The sequence below is a fragment of the Pan troglodytes genome, chromosome 2 (assembly GCF_028858775.2).
Source record: "Pan troglodytes isolate AG18354 chromosome 2, NHGRI_mPanTro3-v2.0_pri, whole genome shotgun sequence".
Lineage (NCBI taxonomy): Eukaryota > Metazoa > Chordata > Mammalia > Primates > Hominidae > Pan > Pan troglodytes.
In genome coordinates, this window is record NC_086015.1 from 31123125 (window position 1) to 31142160 (window position 19036).

General features: G+C 35.0%; 1 protein-coding gene across 44 annotated transcripts in view; it reads right to left on the minus strand.

Moving 5' to 3' along the window:
* The window catches only part of NEK10 (NIMA related kinase 10), a 259118-nt gene that overhangs the window by 41131 nt on the left and 198951 nt on the right, over positions 1-19036 (minus strand). For 25 of the 44 annotated variants that reach the window (XR_010155540.1, XR_010155535.1, XR_010155533.1 and 22 more), the window contains one exon: positions 13179-13216. Coding sequence is in view for 32 of the 44 variants with exons in the window: in XM_016940607.2 (XP_016796096.1) it covers positions 13179-13216 (38 nt within the window). In the remaining 12 variants the exon portion in view is untranslated. Of the gene's footprint in view, positions 1-12925; positions 13081-13178; positions 13217-19036 lie in introns of those variants that run through there. The other 19 variants (XR_010155530.1, XR_001713217.4, XR_010155531.1 and 16 more) reach the window with 2 other exon arrangements.

The window sequence follows — 19036 nt, forward strand, 5'->3', positions numbered from 1 at the left end:
CTAAGAGCTGTGATGAGGAGGTACAGGATATTAATGTTGTTTTTATGTATGCTAACACAACATCCATTCTGCAGTCCAATGATCAAGGAGTCATTTTGACTTTCAAGTCTTATTATTTCAGAAATCCATTTCATAAGGCTATAGCTGCAATAGATAGTGATTCCTCTGATGAATCTAGGCAAAGTCTATTGAAAACCTCCCAGAAAGGATTCACTATTCTAGATGTCATTAAAATTTATGCATTTTAGCTCCAGATCAACTCCAAGAACAAACTAGGAATCCTGAGAGGATTCACAGACCCTCTGAAGGAAGCAGACTGCTCCTGCAGGACCTAGGAGACACCCCAAATGCTCCAGCTGCAGCAAGATCTGCCCAAGGAGAGTCAGAGCTCTGGCACACCTAGCTCTGCCCCCACCTGATGGTTCTTTCCTACCCACCCTGGTAGCGGAAGACAAAGGACGTATAATCTTGGGAGTTCTAGGGCCTCACACACCGCTAGTCCCTCTACATGCTACCATAGCTGATGGTCTTTGGAAAACACCACCTCCCGGAAGGAGGCCAACCAGCACAAAAATAGAGCATTAAACCACCAAAGAACCCTTATGGAGTCCATTGCAACACCCGCCCCACCACCTCCACCAGAACAGGCACTGGCACCCATGGTTGAGAGACCCATAAATGGTTCACATCACAGGACTCCGTGCAGAAAACCCTCAGTACCATCCTGGAGCTGGGTAGACTTGCTGGGTGGCTAGATCCAGAAGAGACACAACAATCACTGAGGTTCAGTTCACAGGAGGCCACATCCATAGGAAAAGGGTAAGAGTACTACATCAAGGGAACACCCCATGGGACAAAAGAATGTCAACAACAGCCTTTAGCCCTAGACATTCCCTCTGACAGAGCCTACCCAAATAAGAAGGAACCAGAAGACCAACCCTGGTAATATGACAAAACAAGGCTCTGTAACACCCCCAAAAAATCACACTTGTTCACCAGCATTGGAGCCAAACCAAGAAGAAATCCCTGATTTACCTGAAAAAGAATTCAGGAGGTTAGTTACTTAGCTAATCAGGGAGGAACCAGAGAAAGGTGAAGCCCAGTGCAAGGAAATCCAAAACACAATACAAGAAGTGAAGGGAGAAATATTCAGGGAAATAGATAGTTTAAAGTAAAAACAATAAAAAAATTCAGGTAACATTGGACACACTTATAGAAATGCAAAATGCTCTGGAAAGTCTCAGCAATAGAATTGAACAAGTGGAGCTCAAAGACGAGGTCTTTGAATTAACCCAATCGAACAAAGACAAAGAAAAAGGAACAAGAAAATATGAACAAAGCCTCCAAGAAGTCTGGGATTATGTTAAACAACCCAATACCAAGAATAATTGGTATTCCTGAGGAAGAAGAGAATTCTAAAAGCTTGGAAAACATATTTGGGGGAATAATTGAGGAACAATTCCCAGCCTTGCTAGAGACCTAGACATGAAAATACAAGAAGCACAAAGAACACCTGGGAAATTCATTGCAAAAAGATCATCACCTAGGCACATTGTCATCTGTTATCCAAAGTTAAGATGAAGGAAAGAATCTTAAGAGCTGTGAGGCAGAAGCACCAGGTAACCTATAAAGGAAAACCTATCAGATTAATAGCAGATTTCTCAGCAGAAACCCTACAAGCTAGAAGGGATTGGAGCCCTATCTTCAGCCTCCTCAAACAAAACAATTATCAGCCAAGAATTTTGTATCCCAAAACTAAGCATCATATATGAAGGAAAGATACAATATTTTTCAGACAAACAAATGCTAAGAGAATTCACCACTACCAAGCCACCACTACAAGAACTGCTAAAAGGAGCTCTAAATCTTGAAACAAATCCTGGGAACACATCAAAACAGCACCTACTTAAAGCATAAATCAAAACCTCTAAAACAAAAATACAAGTTAAAAAACAAAACCAAAAAACAAAAAAAAACACAAAAGTACACAGGAAACAAATAGCACAATGAATGCAACAGCACCTCACATTTCAATACTAACATTGAATGTAAATGGCCTAAATGCTCTGCTTAAAACATACAGAACCACAGAATGGATCAGAACTCACCAACCATCTGCTGTCTTCAGGAGATTCACCTAACACATAAGGACTCACAAAAGTTTAAAGTAAAGGGGTGGAAAAAGGCATTTCATGCAAATGGACACCAAAAGTGAGCAAGGTAGCTATTCTTATATCAGACAAAACAAACTTTAAAGCAACAGCAGTTAAAAGAAACAAAGAGGGACATTATAAAATGGTAAAAGTCCTTGTCCAACAGGAAAATATCACAATCCTAAATATATATGCACCTAAAACTGGAGCTTCCAAATTTATAAAACACTAATAGACCTAAGAAATGAGAATGGCCAGGCGCGGTGGCTCATGCCTGTAATCCCAGCACTTTGGGAGGCCGAGTGGGCAGATCACGAGGTCAGGAGATCGAGACTATCCTGGCTAACATGGTGAAACCCCATCTCTACTAAAAATACAAAAAATTATCCAGGCATGGTAGCGGGTGCCTATAGTCTCAGCTACTCGGGAGGCTGAGGCAGGAGAATGGCGTGAACCTGGGAGGCGAAGCTTGCAGTGAGCCAAGATCGTGCCACTGCACTCCAGCCTGGGTGACAGAGCGAGACTCCATCTCAAAAAAAAAAAGAAAAAAAAAAAAAAAGAAATGAGATAGACAGTAGCGGGGACTTCAGTACTCCACTGACACAATTAGACAGGTTATCAAGACAGAAAGTTAACAGAGAAACAATGGATTTAACTAAATACCTTGAAACAAATGGACTTAACAGATATATACAGAACATTTCATCCAACAACTGCAAAACATACATTCTATTCAACAGTGCATGGAACTTTCCCCAAGATAGACCATATGATAGGCCATAAAATGAGCCTCAATAAATGTTTAAAAATTGAAATTATAGCAAGCACTCTCTTAGACCACAGTGGACTAAAAGTGGAAATCAACTGCAAAAGGAACCTTCAAAACCATGCAAACACATGGAAATTAAATAACCTGCTCCTGAATGAGCAATGGGTCAAAAACACAATCAAGATGGAAATTTAAAAATTCTTTGAAATGAATGACAATAATGACACAACCTATCAAAAGGTCTGGGATACAGCAAAAGCGTTGCTAAGAGGAATGTTCATAGCCCTAAACAACTACATCGAAAAGACTGAAAGAGCACAAACTGACATTCTAAGGTCACACCTCAAAGAACTACAGAAACAAGAACAAACCAAACTCAAACCCAGCAGAAGAAAGGAAATAACCAAGATCAAAGCAGAATTAAATGAAATTGAAACAAAAAATATACAAAAGATACATGAAACAAAAAGCTAATTCTTTGAAAATATAAATAAAATTGATAGACCCTTAGCAAGATTAATCAAGAAAAGAGAGAAAATCCAAATAACCTCACTAAGAAACAAAACAGGAGATATTACAACTGACACTATGGAAATACAAAAGATCATTCAGGTTACTATGAACACCTTTATGCATATAAACTAGAAAACCTAGAAGAGATGGACAAAGTCCTAGAAAAATACAACCCTCCTAGCTTAAATCAGGAAGAATTAGTTACCCTGAACAGACCAATAACAAGCAGTGAGACTGAAATGGTAACTTAAAAATTACCAACAAAAAAAGGTCCAGGACCAGAGGGATTCACAGCAGAATTCTACCACACATTCAAAGAATTGGTACCAATCCTTTTGACACTATTCCATAAGATAGAGAAAGAGGGAACCCTCCCTAATTCATTCTATGACGCCAGCATCGCCCTAATAACAAAACCAGGATAGGACATAATCAAAAAAGAAAACTATAGACTGAAATCCTTGATGAATACAGATGGTAAAATCCTTAACAAAATACTAGCTAACAAAAATCCAACAACATATCAAAAAGACAGTCCACCATAATCAAGTGGATTTCATACCAGGGATACAGGGATGGTTTAAAATACACAAGTCAATAAATGTGATATACCACATAAACAGAATTAAAAACTAAAATCAAATGATCATCACAATACATGCAGAAAAAGCATTCAACAAAATCCAGCATCCCTTTATGATTAAAACTCTCAGCAAAATTGGCATGCAATGGACATACCTCAATGTAATAAAAGCCATCTATGACAAACCCATAGAAAACATAATACTGAGTGGGGAAAAGTTGAAAGCATTCTCTCTGAGAACTGGAACAAGACAAGGATGCCCACTCTCACCACTACTCTTCAACATAGTACTGGAAGTCCTAGCCAGAGCAGTCAGGCAAGAGAAGGAAATAAAGGGCATCCAATCAGTAAAGAGGAAGTCAAACTGTCACCGTTTGCTGTCAATATGATCATTTACCTTGAAAACCCTAAAGACTCCTCCAGAAAGCTCCTAGAACAGATAAAAGAATTCAGTAAATTTTCTAGATACAAGATTAATGTACACAAATCAGTAGCTCTTCTATACACCAACAGCAACCAAGTGGAGAAACCAATCAAGAACTCAATTCCTTTCACAACAGCTGCAAAAAATACAAATACTGGCTGGGCGTGGTGGCTCACACCTGTAATCCTAGCAGTTTGGGAGGCCAAGGTGGGCAGATCACGAGGTCAAGAGATCGAGACCATCCTGGCCAACATGGTGAAACCCTGTCTCTACTAAAAATACAAAAATCAGCTGGGTGTGGTAGCGCACACCTGTAGTCCCAGCTATTAGGGAGGCTGAGGCAAGAGAATCACTTGAACCCGGGAGGCGGAGGTTGCAGTGAGCCAAAATTGTGCCACTGCTCTCCAGCCTGGCAACAGAGTGAGACTCCATCTCTCTCTATTTATTTATTTTATTATAAATAAAATAAAATAAAATAAAATACTTAGGAATATACCTAACCAAGAAGTTGAAAGACCTCTACAAAGAAAACTACAAAACACTGCTGAAAGAAATCATAGATGACACAAATAAATGGAAACACATCCCATGCTCAGGGATGAGTAGAATCAATATTGTGAAAATGACCATACTTCCAAAAACAGTCTACAAATTCAATGCAATCCCCATCAAAATACCACCATCATTCTCACAGAATTAGAAAAAACAATTCTAAAATTCATATGGAACCAAAAAGGAGTCCGCATAGCCAAATCAAGACTAATCAAAAAGAACAAATCTGGAGGCATCATACTACCTGATTTCAAACTATACTATAAGGCCATAGTCACCAAAACAGCATGGTACTGGTATAAAAATAGGCACATAGACCAATGGAACAGAATAGAGAACCCAGAAGTAAACCCAAATACTTACCAACCAATCTTCAACAAAGCAAACAAAAACATAAAGTGGGGAAAGGACACCCTTTTCAACAAATGGTGCTGGGATAATTGGCTAGCCACAAGTAGGAAAAGAAACTGGACTGTCATCTGTCACCCTATATAAAAATCAGCTCAAGATGGATTAAGGATTTAAACCTAAGACCTGGAACTATAAAAATTCTAGAAGATCCTAGATCTTCTAGAATTCTAGAAAAATCCTTTTAGAGATTGGCCTAGGCAAGGATTTAATGACCAAGAAACTAAAAGCAAATGCAATAAAAACAAAGATAAATAGCTGGGACCTTATTAAACTATAGAGCTTTTGCATGGCAAAAGGAAGAGTCAGCAGAGTAAACAGACAACCCACAGAGTGGGAGAGAATCTTCACAATCTATAAATGTGACAAAGGACTAATATCTAGAATCTACAACAAACTCAAAAAAATCAGTAAGTAAAAAACAAACAATCCTATCAAAAAGTAGGCCAAAGACATGAATAGACAATTCTCAAAAGAAGATACTCAAATGGCCAACGAACATATGAAAAAATGTTCAGCATCACTAATGAGCAGGGAAAGGCAAATCAAAACCAAAATGCGATACCACCTTACTCCTGCAACAATGACCATAATCAAAAAATCAGAAAACGGTAGATATTGGCATGGATGCAGTGATCAGGGAACACTTCTTCACTGCTGGTGGGAATGTAACTAGTACAATCACTATGGAAAATAGTGTGGAGATTCCTTAAAGAACTAAAAGTTCTTTAAGCCAGCAATCCCACTACTGGGTATCTACCCAGAGGAAAAGATACCATAATACAAAAAAGATACTTGCCCATGCATGTTTGTAGCCACACAATTCACAATTGCAAAATTGTGGAACCAACCCAAATGCCCATCAATCAAGGAGTGCATAAAGAAACTGATATATATATAATATATATATAATGTATATTATATATGTTATATATAATATATAATATATATTATATATAAATATAATATATTTTATATATAATATATATGTTATATATATAATATAATATATTATGTATAATATATAATATATATCATATATAATATAATATATATAATATATTATATTATATATATTATATAATTATTATATAATCATATAATTATAAATATAATATATATTATATATTTTATATATATATAATATATATTATATATTTTATATATATATAATATTTATATATTATATATATTATATTTTATATATTATATATTATATATATTATATATAATATATAATATATTAAATATAATATATATAATATATTATATAATATATATGAAATATATAACATATATTACATATGATATATTATATATTATATAATATATATAATTATATAATATAGAATATAATATATAATATAAATATAATATATTGTATATATAATATATAATATAATATAGATTATAGATATTTTATATATAATATATTATATATTATATATTATATAATTATATATAATATATAATATATTATATGTAATATATATTATATATAATATATGTAATATATATTATATATTTCATATATTATATATAATATATTGTATAATATATATTATATATTATATAATATATAATATATTACATAATATATTATATAATATATTATATAATAAATTATATATAATATATATTATATATTATGTATAATATATAATATATATTATATATTATGTATAATATATATTATATATTATACATCATATAATATATATTATATATTATGCATAATATATAATATATAAAAAATATATATTATATATTATGCATAATATATAATATATAAAAAATATATATTATATATTATGCATAATATATAATATATATTATATATTATGCATAATATATAATATATAAAAAATATATAATATATATTATATAATATATAATATATATAATATATAATATATAAAATATAACATATATAATATATAAATATTATATATATTTTATATATATTATATATAATATATTATATAAAAAATATATATAATATATATTATATATTATATATATGATGAAATACTACTCAGCCATAAAAAAGGAATGAATTAACAGCATTTGCAGTGACCTGGATGAGACTGGAGACTATTATTCTAAGTGAAGTAACCCAGGAATGGAAAACCAAACATCATATCTTCTTACTGATATGTGGGAGCTAAGCTATAAGGATGCAAAGGCATGAGAATGATAAAATGGACTTTGGGGACTTGGGGGGAAGAGTGGGAAAGGGGTGAGGAATAGAAGACTACAAATATGGTGCACTGTATACTGCTCAGGTAATGGGTGCACCAAAATCTCACAAATCACCGCTGAAGAATTGTACCCCAATAACTTATGGAAAGAAATATAAAAAATTTAAAAAATTATGATTAATGGTCAAAATATCAACAGTAACAGGAGTTTGGAAGAAGTTGGTTCCAACTCTCATGGATGACTTTGAGGGTTTAAAACTTCAGTAGAAGAAGTAATTGCAAATGTAGTAGAAATAGCAAGAGAATTAAAATTAGAAATAGACTGAAGATGTGACTGAATTGCTGCAGTCTCATCCAAAAGCTTGAATGCATGAGCAGTTGCTCCTTAGGGATGAGCAACAAAAGTGGTTTCTTGTGATGGAATCTACTCCTGGTAAAGATGCTATGAACATTGTTGAAATGGCAACAAATAATTTAGAATAGTCTGTAAATTTAGTTCATAAAGCAGCAGTAGGTTTCAGGGGACTGACTCCAGTTTTTGTAAGAAGTTCTACCGTGAGTAAGATGCTATCAAACAGCATCGCACGCTACAGAGAAACTTTTGTGAAAGACTGAATTGATTGAGCAAACTTCATTGTTATCTCATTTTACAAAATTGCTACAACCACCCCAATCTTTAGCAACCACCAGCCTGATTAATCTGCAGCCACCTACAGGGAGGCAAGACCCTCCACCAGCAAAATGATTATGTCTTGTTAAAAGTCTCAGATGATCTTTAGCACTTTTTAGCAACAAGGCATTTTTAATTATAGTATATATATTTTTGGACATAATGTTATTGTGCATTTAATAGACTTAGTATAGTGTAAACATAACCTTTATGTGCATTGGAAAACCAAAAAATTCAGGTGACATGTTTAATTGTGATATTTGCTTTATTGCTGTTGGCCGGGACGGAACCTGCAATATCTGTGAGATACACCTATATCTATAAAAGTTGCAATGAAGATGCTTACAATCTGGTTGGAAAACATAGTTAATACTTCACAAATCCCAAAAATGTATATAATTATATGCCAAATTATATAGTATAGACTAGTATCATAGAAGTTTTGACTAAAATCTGTGAGCAAATTTTTATATGATTAAAAATGCTATGCAACATAATAAAAGAAGGTATGTACTTAAAATCACTTTGGCAATTGTGAAGGTAAGTTTTAAGTACTTTATGTTAATAATTAACTTGAAAGTAAACTACTAAAAGTTGTTCGTATAAGGACAACTAGAATGTTAGCTATGCTTTCTAGAATATTTGAGCAAAAAATAAAAAAAAATTGACAATTTGATTTAGATTTGCCTTTACTAACAAAATGGAAGCATAAAAATAGATTCATAGTCATCCAATAAGAAAACATAATTAAGGACCCAGAAATCATAAAGTGACAATTTCTATTCAAAATGCAGTGCATAAGAACCCATACATCGGTTCAGTGCCTGGGTGTCAGGTGCTGTCTAAATAAAAACCTGAACAAGGGAGGGGAAAATGTCAGTGTTAATCCAGTCAAATTAGGCCATATTTTTAGTTGACATTATATTTGCACTTGAAAATTTAGGTTTGACTTACAGACCCAAAAATTTACATTTGACCCACACTAATAGAATCCATAACATTATAGTATGTACTTGAAAAGAACATGTTTCCTGTGTTATATTTTTGTGTGATTTAATTTTCACAAATATATACCATTTCCCATGTCTTGAAAGGAAATGATTATTTCTTTTTAATACAAGACAGACCTGAGACCTTTATCCCCAATTCCAAATACTTGGTAATATCCAGTTGTTTGATTAACTGATTTGACTTTATAGACCACAGAATCAATCTATTTTTAAAGAACTGAGTTTCCCAAGGCATGGGACACCTACACAGCCTAATTTCATTAGTAGGTAGATCAGGTATGAAATAGTCCAGTAGGAAACGTATTCCTTTTACAGTTTTCTTTCTGTTGTTTATATCAAGGATTAAGTTTCAGTATCGTGCAAGTATGTTTTCATTATTTCTCAAATATTAGGTAATGTTCCTTTACAGCAAAGACAACAGACCTCAGGATAAGCAGACAACAATATCTACCTGGAATTTAATGTTGTCTTTCTTAGATTTGTATTTACTTTTACAATGGTTATCTACCTATGGCAAGTGATACTATACTGGTTCTCATTTACAGAAATAATAACAACTTTCCTCTAAAAATGAATTTAAATTGAGTTAGTCGATGTAAAGAAAAATATCAGGAAAATTATAGTACATATAGTTCTCAGACATAGGCAAATTTGTACCATGGTAATTCACTAGTGACTAAAGCTGGGAAAACAGAGCTAAAATAATTAACATGTTAAAATGTTTCTTCATTCAGTTATTCATATTAATTACTGGTAATATTTTCATTTGTATAATATATGAATTCCTAAGTTTTCTTTTCTATTGGCAGGGAATTGCAATCTATTATTTAATTGAAATAATTTGTAGAAAATAAATTATTGATACAATTTAGTATTAAAAGATAGAACAAGGGGATTTTTAATACAAGTAATGTAAAATAGTTTCATTGTTATTTGTTCTAGAAGAGTTTGGAGGTACTGCTGTTATTACCATGACATGAACCTAGAAGTTCAGCTTTTAGGAGTACCATACAGGCAAGATCATATTACAGTATAGGCACTTGGCACTCTAAAATAATGGTTCTAACCCTGTATTCTGCCATAATACATGGGAAATAATGTTCACATACTAGATATATTCCTGGGGGAATGCCCTGATTTTGGCAAAATTCTCCCCTTTCTGCTATTTTTTCCAGAACATTTAGGCAATACAGGGCTGTAAATGTTGGTTATGCATAAGTTCCAACATGTTCCTTTCTATCCAAGAAAGCGAGACCAAATGTTAAGTAAATGAAAATACACTAATATAATCAGCTTATTTTTTAAAAAAAATAAATCATTCACAAATTTAAGTGCTTTACCTATTTTTCATAACAAATGCTTAAGGTATAACTCGCTACTGACAGGACCAACAATGTCTCATGACACCTTGGTCCAAACGTACTACTTTATTGTTGGACTACCAGATTAATGTCACCTCTTTATACTTTAGTTAAGACAGAGATACCAAGGTAATGACTGGATTACAGCATGGTTTGCAGATGTGGTGACCTAAGTGAATGGCACTGGCACCAGCTGTTTATAATTTGATAAAGCAACCAATCATCCAAATTGACTTGCAACACTTAAAAGGTATGAGTTTTATAATTAATGGAAAAAACCTTCATATTAAGGTTGAGAAAAATAAAGTTCTCATTTTCTGACATGAAAGTAGAGTAACTCTCAGGTAGTAACCCAAATGTTCCCTTGTGAATTAATGTGTTGTACAATATTAGTAAAACCTAACCACTCCTTTTATGTACAAAATCTAGCACTCACTGATAACACTCAAAATGGCCAGGAGTGGTGGCTCACATCTGTAATCCCAGCAATTTGGGAGGCCGAGGTGGGCAGATCACTTGAGGTCAGGAGTTAGAGACCAGCCTGGCCAATATGGAGAAACCCCATCTCTACTAAAAATACAAAAATTAGCCAGGCATGGTAGTGGACGCCTGTAATCCCAGCTACTCGGAAGGCTGAGACAGGAGAATTGCCTGAACCCAGGAGGAGGAGGCTTCGGTGAGCTGAGATCACACCACTGCACTCAAGCCTGGGCAACACAGGGAGACTCTGTCTCAAAAAAAAAAAATGCTTTTGTGTATTCTGATACAAGCTTTAACAATATATGAATCAGCAGATTTTAAAGAATTAGATGATATAGCAAACTGTAGGGATAAGAAAGAAATGTATGTAAACCGTGCCATAATGTAAATAGTTTGTTTAAAGGTCCAGAGATCTGATCAGTGCCACCGACATAAAATCAAGTCTTGCACTGAACTAAGTCAACATACTGTTTAGGAAAAATAATTTCTAATATGGATTACAACAGAACTGTCAATTGCTTACATATATATGTGTGTTCCATTCTTGCTATTGTAACATCAATTAATAACAATCATCTTAATTTCATAATTATATTTTGAACTTACCTTTTCAAAATAACAGGAGCAGAGCATGGTCAACATGATAGTTTCAGGCATCTTAATAAAACCATCATTTTTGGCATCTATGCTGACATTGTAATGGCCTCAAACTGTCAATAACTCATCCAAAGCAAATTTAATAAATGTGGAGACATGGGCTAACATTACAGTCAGTTTGCCTATATTCACTATAAACATTAGCAGTACAAAAGAATGTGAATCAAGGAAGCTGAAGCGAAAATAGCATTAAACAACAATCCCAAATTAACCAATAGTAAAGTAGAACTCTATGCTCAAGAGTTGTATGCTCACACATACGATAAAAGCATAATCATCAAACTTTTTTCTGAATTGTCTAGGTTTAGCTAATAATTTAAATGTTACTGATGGACTTTGGTCCTCTTTAACAAAAATTAGAAACATTAACACATTCTTCCCAAACCTTTATTAGAAACTTTTATGTTTAAGGATCTATAATTTTTCAATTATTAGGGAAACAATGTGATATGTCATTTTAATCGTGGGTGGATCACGTGAGGTCAAGAGTTCAAGGCCAGCCTGGCCACCATGGTGAAACCCCATCTATATTAAAAATACAAAAATTAGCCAGGAATGGTGGCAGCCACCTGTAATCCCAGCTACTCAGGAGGCTGAGGCAGAAGAATCACTTGAACCTGGGAGGTGAAGGTTGCAGTGAGCTGAGATCGTGCCACTGCACTCCAGCCTGGGTGACAAAGTGAGATTCTGTCTCAAAAAAAAAAAAAAAAAAGAAAAGAAAAGAAACATAAATAAGTAAAAGATAATTATTTGTGTAAGGGTAGAGGAGATAGAAAAAAATATGACTTGCTTTCTTCATTCTACATGTATCATGTAGGTGTAGAGTTTACAGAAATACTTATGTAAAACATGGTTACTATTTTTTGTTTGTAGGTATGTATTTGAAGCATCAATAGGTCAACTGGCTAACATTCCCACCATGGCAGAAATGCAAATTTTGGAAAAAAACAGCCCATAATATTTCAACCAACAGTGAACACAGAAGGCATTTTGTTACCATCAAATCGCCAAACTAATAATGGTGAACAAACAAGGCAGAATTCTCCACTCTTTGTATTAAAATTACCACCCAAGCATCGTTCAGACATCTCAGGCCCAACTATAATTCTGCATTTGCCCATTGTGTGCTTAACATCAATGTGATCTAGTAAGTACTACCATGATCTTTGAGATTTCGAAGAATCACAGCAGGAAGGCTATGGGACTGCCACCCTGTCACTAACTCGGCCTCTAGTTCCTTAATGTGGGCCCTGAGCATGTGGGGTGGCACTTTCAGAAGCAGGTCAAGAGGCAGCAAAGCTGAAGAAATAAAAGGGGGAAGATATGAAACTGTAACATAAATTACATTGAATTTTAGAGAGTTGTGTTTGATTTTATTGCTACCAACACTAAGTTACCTGGTCTTGGTCTTGATCCTGTTCCTCCAGTGAAGTCCCTGAAAATAGAATTATAGGCCATTAGAATGACCTGTTCAATTTGGATTTGACAAACTAAGAGCCTACATCTTGCTATGGTCTACATTATAAAGATTAATAGAGATTATTTTCCCTCAAGATGCTCTCAAGAGTTTAAGAGGGAAATAAATATATTGCAACAAACAGTACAATTGACATTCTACTGACAAATGGCAGAATCGTCCCACCACAGTTTTTAGGCTCTAAGTATGACTAAGAGCCTAAATTTTAGGATCCTGTATAATTTTCTTGTTACACTTAAACTCAAAATATGATTTTGCACTAAAAGGATATAAGATTTAAAATGTTATATACAGTATTTTCTATGATTTGTCCCTGCTCTATTAAAAAAACAAAAAAACCTTATACCTCTTCCTATAAAATGTTTTTTGCATTGAAAATAATTATCTTTCCTAAAGTTGCCAGTGTTATTAACATCCCTTGTTTGCCTTGCCCCAAAATTCTAGGTTATTTGATCATTTTACGAGTTGGTCTCAGTGTCTTCTACTCTGTGGAGGTGGCCTTAGACCCCACCAGGGATATCTGTAAATCACCTTCAGCCTTGTTTTTTCCACTGTACCCTAGAACCAATTTTTTTTTTTTTTTTGAGACGAGTCTAGCTCTGTCACCCAGGCTGGAGTGCAGTGACGCGATCTCAGCTCACTGAAACCTCCACCTCCCAGGTTCACGCCATTTTCCTGCCTCAGCCTCCCGAGTAGCTGGGACTACAGGTGCCCGCCACCACGCCCAGCTAATTTTCTTGTATTTTTAGTAGAGACAGGGTTTCACCATGTTAGCCAGGATGGTCTCGATCTCCTGACCTCATGATCCACCTGCCTCAGCCTCCTAAAGTGCTGGGATTACAGGTGTGAGCCACCACGCCTGGCCTAGAACCAAGTTTTTAATAGTTTTCTGGAATGAAATAAGAAACATCTGTGCCCTGACAAGTTGTAAGAATCATTCTTAAACTTAATGCAATCCAACAAAAATATATCATACATCTACTAGGTATAAGGCACATGATAGGTTATTTGTTAAGTAGGAATAAATATAGGAATTCAAATACAAGTAAACATGGCTGATAATTCTCTTGTCCCAACCTTTTTGTTTTAATCATAGAATTTTTGATACATGCATGCAACACCTACCTAAGTTATTAAGCGTAACAAAATTGGCACTCATTTACCTACCACCCAACTTAAGCACTAGAATAATACCAAAATTTTTGCATCCACCTATGAGTTTCTTCCCTGTTCCTTTCCATTCCCTCTTGATCCTCACCAGGCTAACACTCTCTTGATCTCATAATATATTCTGTTCCATTCTGAGCTCAAGTTTCCAGAGCCTTGAAAAGTAAATGGAACCTGCCAGCCTTTAACAGTTTATATACTTTCCCTAACCTGAGATAAGGAGCATGTTTAAAAAAAGAAATGAAGCTGATCCTGCCCTCAGAAAGTTTGAAAAGAGGCATGATGACAGCAGTGCCCATGTGTAGGCAGGACAGCCCCAGGGCTGAGCTGAGGAGCAGAGCATCTGTTCCAGCTCCTTGTATGCCTGCACAAATGCCATACCACAGCAAATGCTTTCTGAATAACTTTGCCCCTTACCTTTCTAGATGAAGCTAGTACTGTCTAATGGAAACTGATTGTAAGCATCAAACATAATTTTCAGTTTTCTGGAAGCCACATTTTCAAAAAGTAAAAAGAATAAAGTGAAATAAATCTATTTTATTTAATCAAAAATATCCAAAATATTATTTCAACATATAAAAACTGAGATATCTTATTATTTTACATCTTAATAAATATTAAACAAAATTAAACATTCAGTCCCTCAGTTGCACTGGCCACATTTAAGCTGCTCAAGAGTCACATGTGCCCAGTGGCCTCCATACTTAACAATGTGGTCCAGGCCCTTCCTTAAGTGTTGGTCATTGTCTTCATACACTTATTACATTCATGCCATGTAGCTGCTAAACCTGCAATACCTCCTGAATCCCACTCTCTTAAAAAGTGAATAAAAATGCAACTTGTGGCAAACTTGTATCCATCAGGTTATACATGTTCTTGAAAAGCTGATAATCACTCACATGATGAGTTTGCAAGATGACTATTCCAGATGTCCTGAAGAATCTAACATTTCAAACATTTTTACATATTAACAAATGTTATGCATAATGTGTGCTAGTGGGATATGTGACATAGAACACCCTGACAATGCTGAGTTGCTGCCGCTTTTGCTATTCCTTTATATAATTTTAAATTCCTCTTTAATAAACTTTAGGGAATCTTTAAAAAGAACAATTACACATTCATTCATTCATTCATTCATTCAAGAAATATTTATTAAATGCCCACGATGTGTAGCCACCATGCTAGACACTGGAGATGGGATGGTGAAAATAAATAGTTTCCACAGTCTTAGAATTTACAAGATTGCATAGAGATAGCAGAAAATAAAATGTCAATTTCTCTGGAAATTATATCACTAACCGCAAGAAAATATAGTCATCTGAAATTTCAAAATAGAGCAGACTCATTGTCACCAGAAGTGACAGCTTTTAACTATGCAATTGTTGGGCTCACAGATGGACAAACGATTGAAATTATGCAGAGCCTGGGGGAAGTCTGCCTCTAGATTGAACCACATTGAATGTTTATGCCCAATAGAGCATTATGGCTACAGAGGGTGGTGTTCCCATCGTATCACAAGCTGGAAAATATACCAAAGTGGTTTCACACAGAGAACATTCCAGAAATAGTTTCTGGTGAAGAGGCTTAACATATTACTGTTTGTGTTCTCTGAAAATTTTGAAATGGGCATTGACCAACAGCACTTCAGGCCAATGGAAGAATTTCAGAAAAATAGAAGGCTGAAAGAATTCTAAAAGGCCATCCCTTCCAGCTCTCTTCAGACCTAGTGTGACCTCATCTGGAATTAATAAGGCAAAAGAGAAACTGAAGTGCTGAAAATGAGTGTTAGCCTACAATTTCCACCCCAAAACACTAACAGATAAAGTGAATAATCTAGGAATTAGCATCGTAATTTTTAAAATAGACTTTTCACTGAATTAAGTCAAGAGCAAGGTGAATTATTTGGATAATAATTTTGCCAGCAGAGTCCTGGCCAAGAAGAAGATGAAGCCCTAGAATATCATCTCTCATAAGAATTCCTTGAAATATGTATCTGAACAAAGAAAACATATTCAAATACATTATAAGTGTATTCCATCATTTAATTCAATTGTGAAAAGTATCAATGCTATTTGATATTGATAAAAATAATTAAACCTTATGAAATGAGAGGTTTGGCTTACAATAGTAAGGTAATGCCTTCCGAAACTACTGCAACCACACCATGTGAGCTAATGAGCATTTTATAGCTGAAGGTCTCTTTCAGGCAGTGACATTCATAAATATGTCCTGTGTGAATAAGCAACATTATGTAGCTTTGAGTTCTCCTATTTATCTATAATGTTAATAGAGTTGGTATCATGACAACAAAGTAGTATAATGCTCCTGTGGCTATCCCCTCCTACTCCAATAACAGCTAGAAACAAATGAGCAATAAACCAGGAAAGTATAGAACTATCACAGAAAAGAAACAAAGTGGTCTTACTATGTGTTTTTTTGTTTGTTTGTGTGTTTGTTTTAAGGCTGCTGGAGTGAGACATTAGCAGATGGGCCAGGTTGATTCTAGCAAGGAGTAATCATGCAGTATTTATTCAACCAAAGTAAAACCAGATACAGATTATGAAAAAGATGGAGGGAGAAGAGCTACAAGTAAAAATAAGCAAGACTTCCGCTTTTAAGAGGCAAGATCCACAGGTCCTGAAAATACACGAGGTCTTTCCAGTCACAAATACGATGCTGAATTGTCACAAACATCCACAATCATCTTTACATATAAAGACTTAGAAAGGCCTGGCACGGTGGCTTATGCCTGCAATCCTACCACTTTGGGAGGCCCAGGCGGGTGGATCACCTGAAGTCAAGAGTTCGAGAAAAGCCTGGTCAACATGGTGAAATCCCATCTCTACTAAAAATACAAAAATTAGCTGGGTGTGGTGGCAGGAGCCTATAATCCCAGCTACTAGGGAGGCTGGGGCAGGAGAACCGCTGGAACCCAGCGGGCCGAGGTTGCAGTGAGCTGAGATGGCACCACTGCACTCCAGCCTGGGTGAAAGAGCAAAACTCTGTCTCAAAAAAAAAAAAAAAAAAAAAAAAAGATTTAGACTTAGGAGCACACTGCCAAATACAATTATGCATACACTGATGAATCAAAAAAGTTGTGAACCACAGGCATCTCTGATACCACAAACATCTAGTGTCTCAAACCAGCCTGCCAACTACACCCTGTTGCCTTGGTGACAGAAGGCAAGCAGACGTGGAGAAATCTGGTTGCTGGAGCAACAGGATCCTTTAAAAAAAAAAAATGTGCCTTAAGCTGTGGCTATGGCAAAGGCTGTCAGTAGGCAAGATTTCAGTCCTTGGTAATGAGATAAAGAATTTACACTGAGATAACAGTCATTCATCTATTAATTAACAAGCATCTGTAGGTTGGTACCTATGTGCAATACACTGTGCCCTGGAGAATGCAAAGATGAATTAGGCATAGTTTGGCGCAGGCCTGGCGCACAGTAATAAATATCCATCAATTAAACAAATGAATGAAGGTTCTTAAGATGGTCATAAAACAATGACTAAATTTTACTAGGACCTGAGAATATGTGATAAAGAGGCTGAAGCCCTAGTGAGCATTATCAAGTTCCACTATACAGAGTATTTTATTTATAAGTTGAAATAACATGCTATGACTTGCTGGATTAGAATCCTCAATGTGTATATACTAGGTCAGCCTATGAAACTCGCATAAAAACTGGTAAAAGTCAAGCCCATTCTTAATGCCTTCCTAGCAAATAGTAATAGACATAAAAGATTTCATATCAAGTTTGAAAATGATTAAAGTTGGAAATTTCAAAGAAATTGGGGCTTATTCCTCTCTTGATCTTGCCATTAACTATATTCCTTAAAAAAAGTTTTATCAACTGATGATGGCTTGGATTCCCAGGTGCCTTCCAGTTCTAATATTATTCTCCAGCCTTGAGACTTCAAAACTTTTCTGAGCAGGCAGGGGCTATCCCTCCTAGTTCCATTTGCTCATGTTTTATCCATTTGTCTGGCTCATTTGCCCAAAAGCATATCCTAAGTTATTAGGGAGTTACGTTAGTTTTTCCGCAAGCAATTGGTTTAAATCTGGCTCCTGATGTCTGATATCTGACCAAAGTTATGAGTTTATGCTTAAGCTTTCTCTTGGTACTATTAATATTTAGCCAGGGCCACGTCTGACTTCTATATTTTGGAGGCTGTGGTCAGAACAGGTATGTACTTCCCTGTGACTTCTCTCATTGGGCCTTTTTAAAGAGTCAGTAAGGGTCCCCACGTGGGAGAGCTGCCTAGGGTCTCCTTGAAATTGTTATACCATTTTATACATGTCACAGAATAGGAAAAAAAAAAAAGAAAGAAAGAAAGAAAACCCTCTACAGGCTTGATTTTCAATTTATTTTTATTCTATTATGTAGCGTTGCTATCTTCTTTTATATTCAAACTTCTTATTTAGCTTCTAAATATTTTGCAGGATGGGTTCACATTTCACATTAATAAACAAAGAAACCCAGGAAAATCTTAAACAAATTAGATTGCAAATAACTTTAGCTCTATTTAACGTTCTTTAAAGAATTATAAATACATTTTGGGATTGTCTCCTTTTAATTCAGAGAAGCCCCAGGGATTACCTGGGAG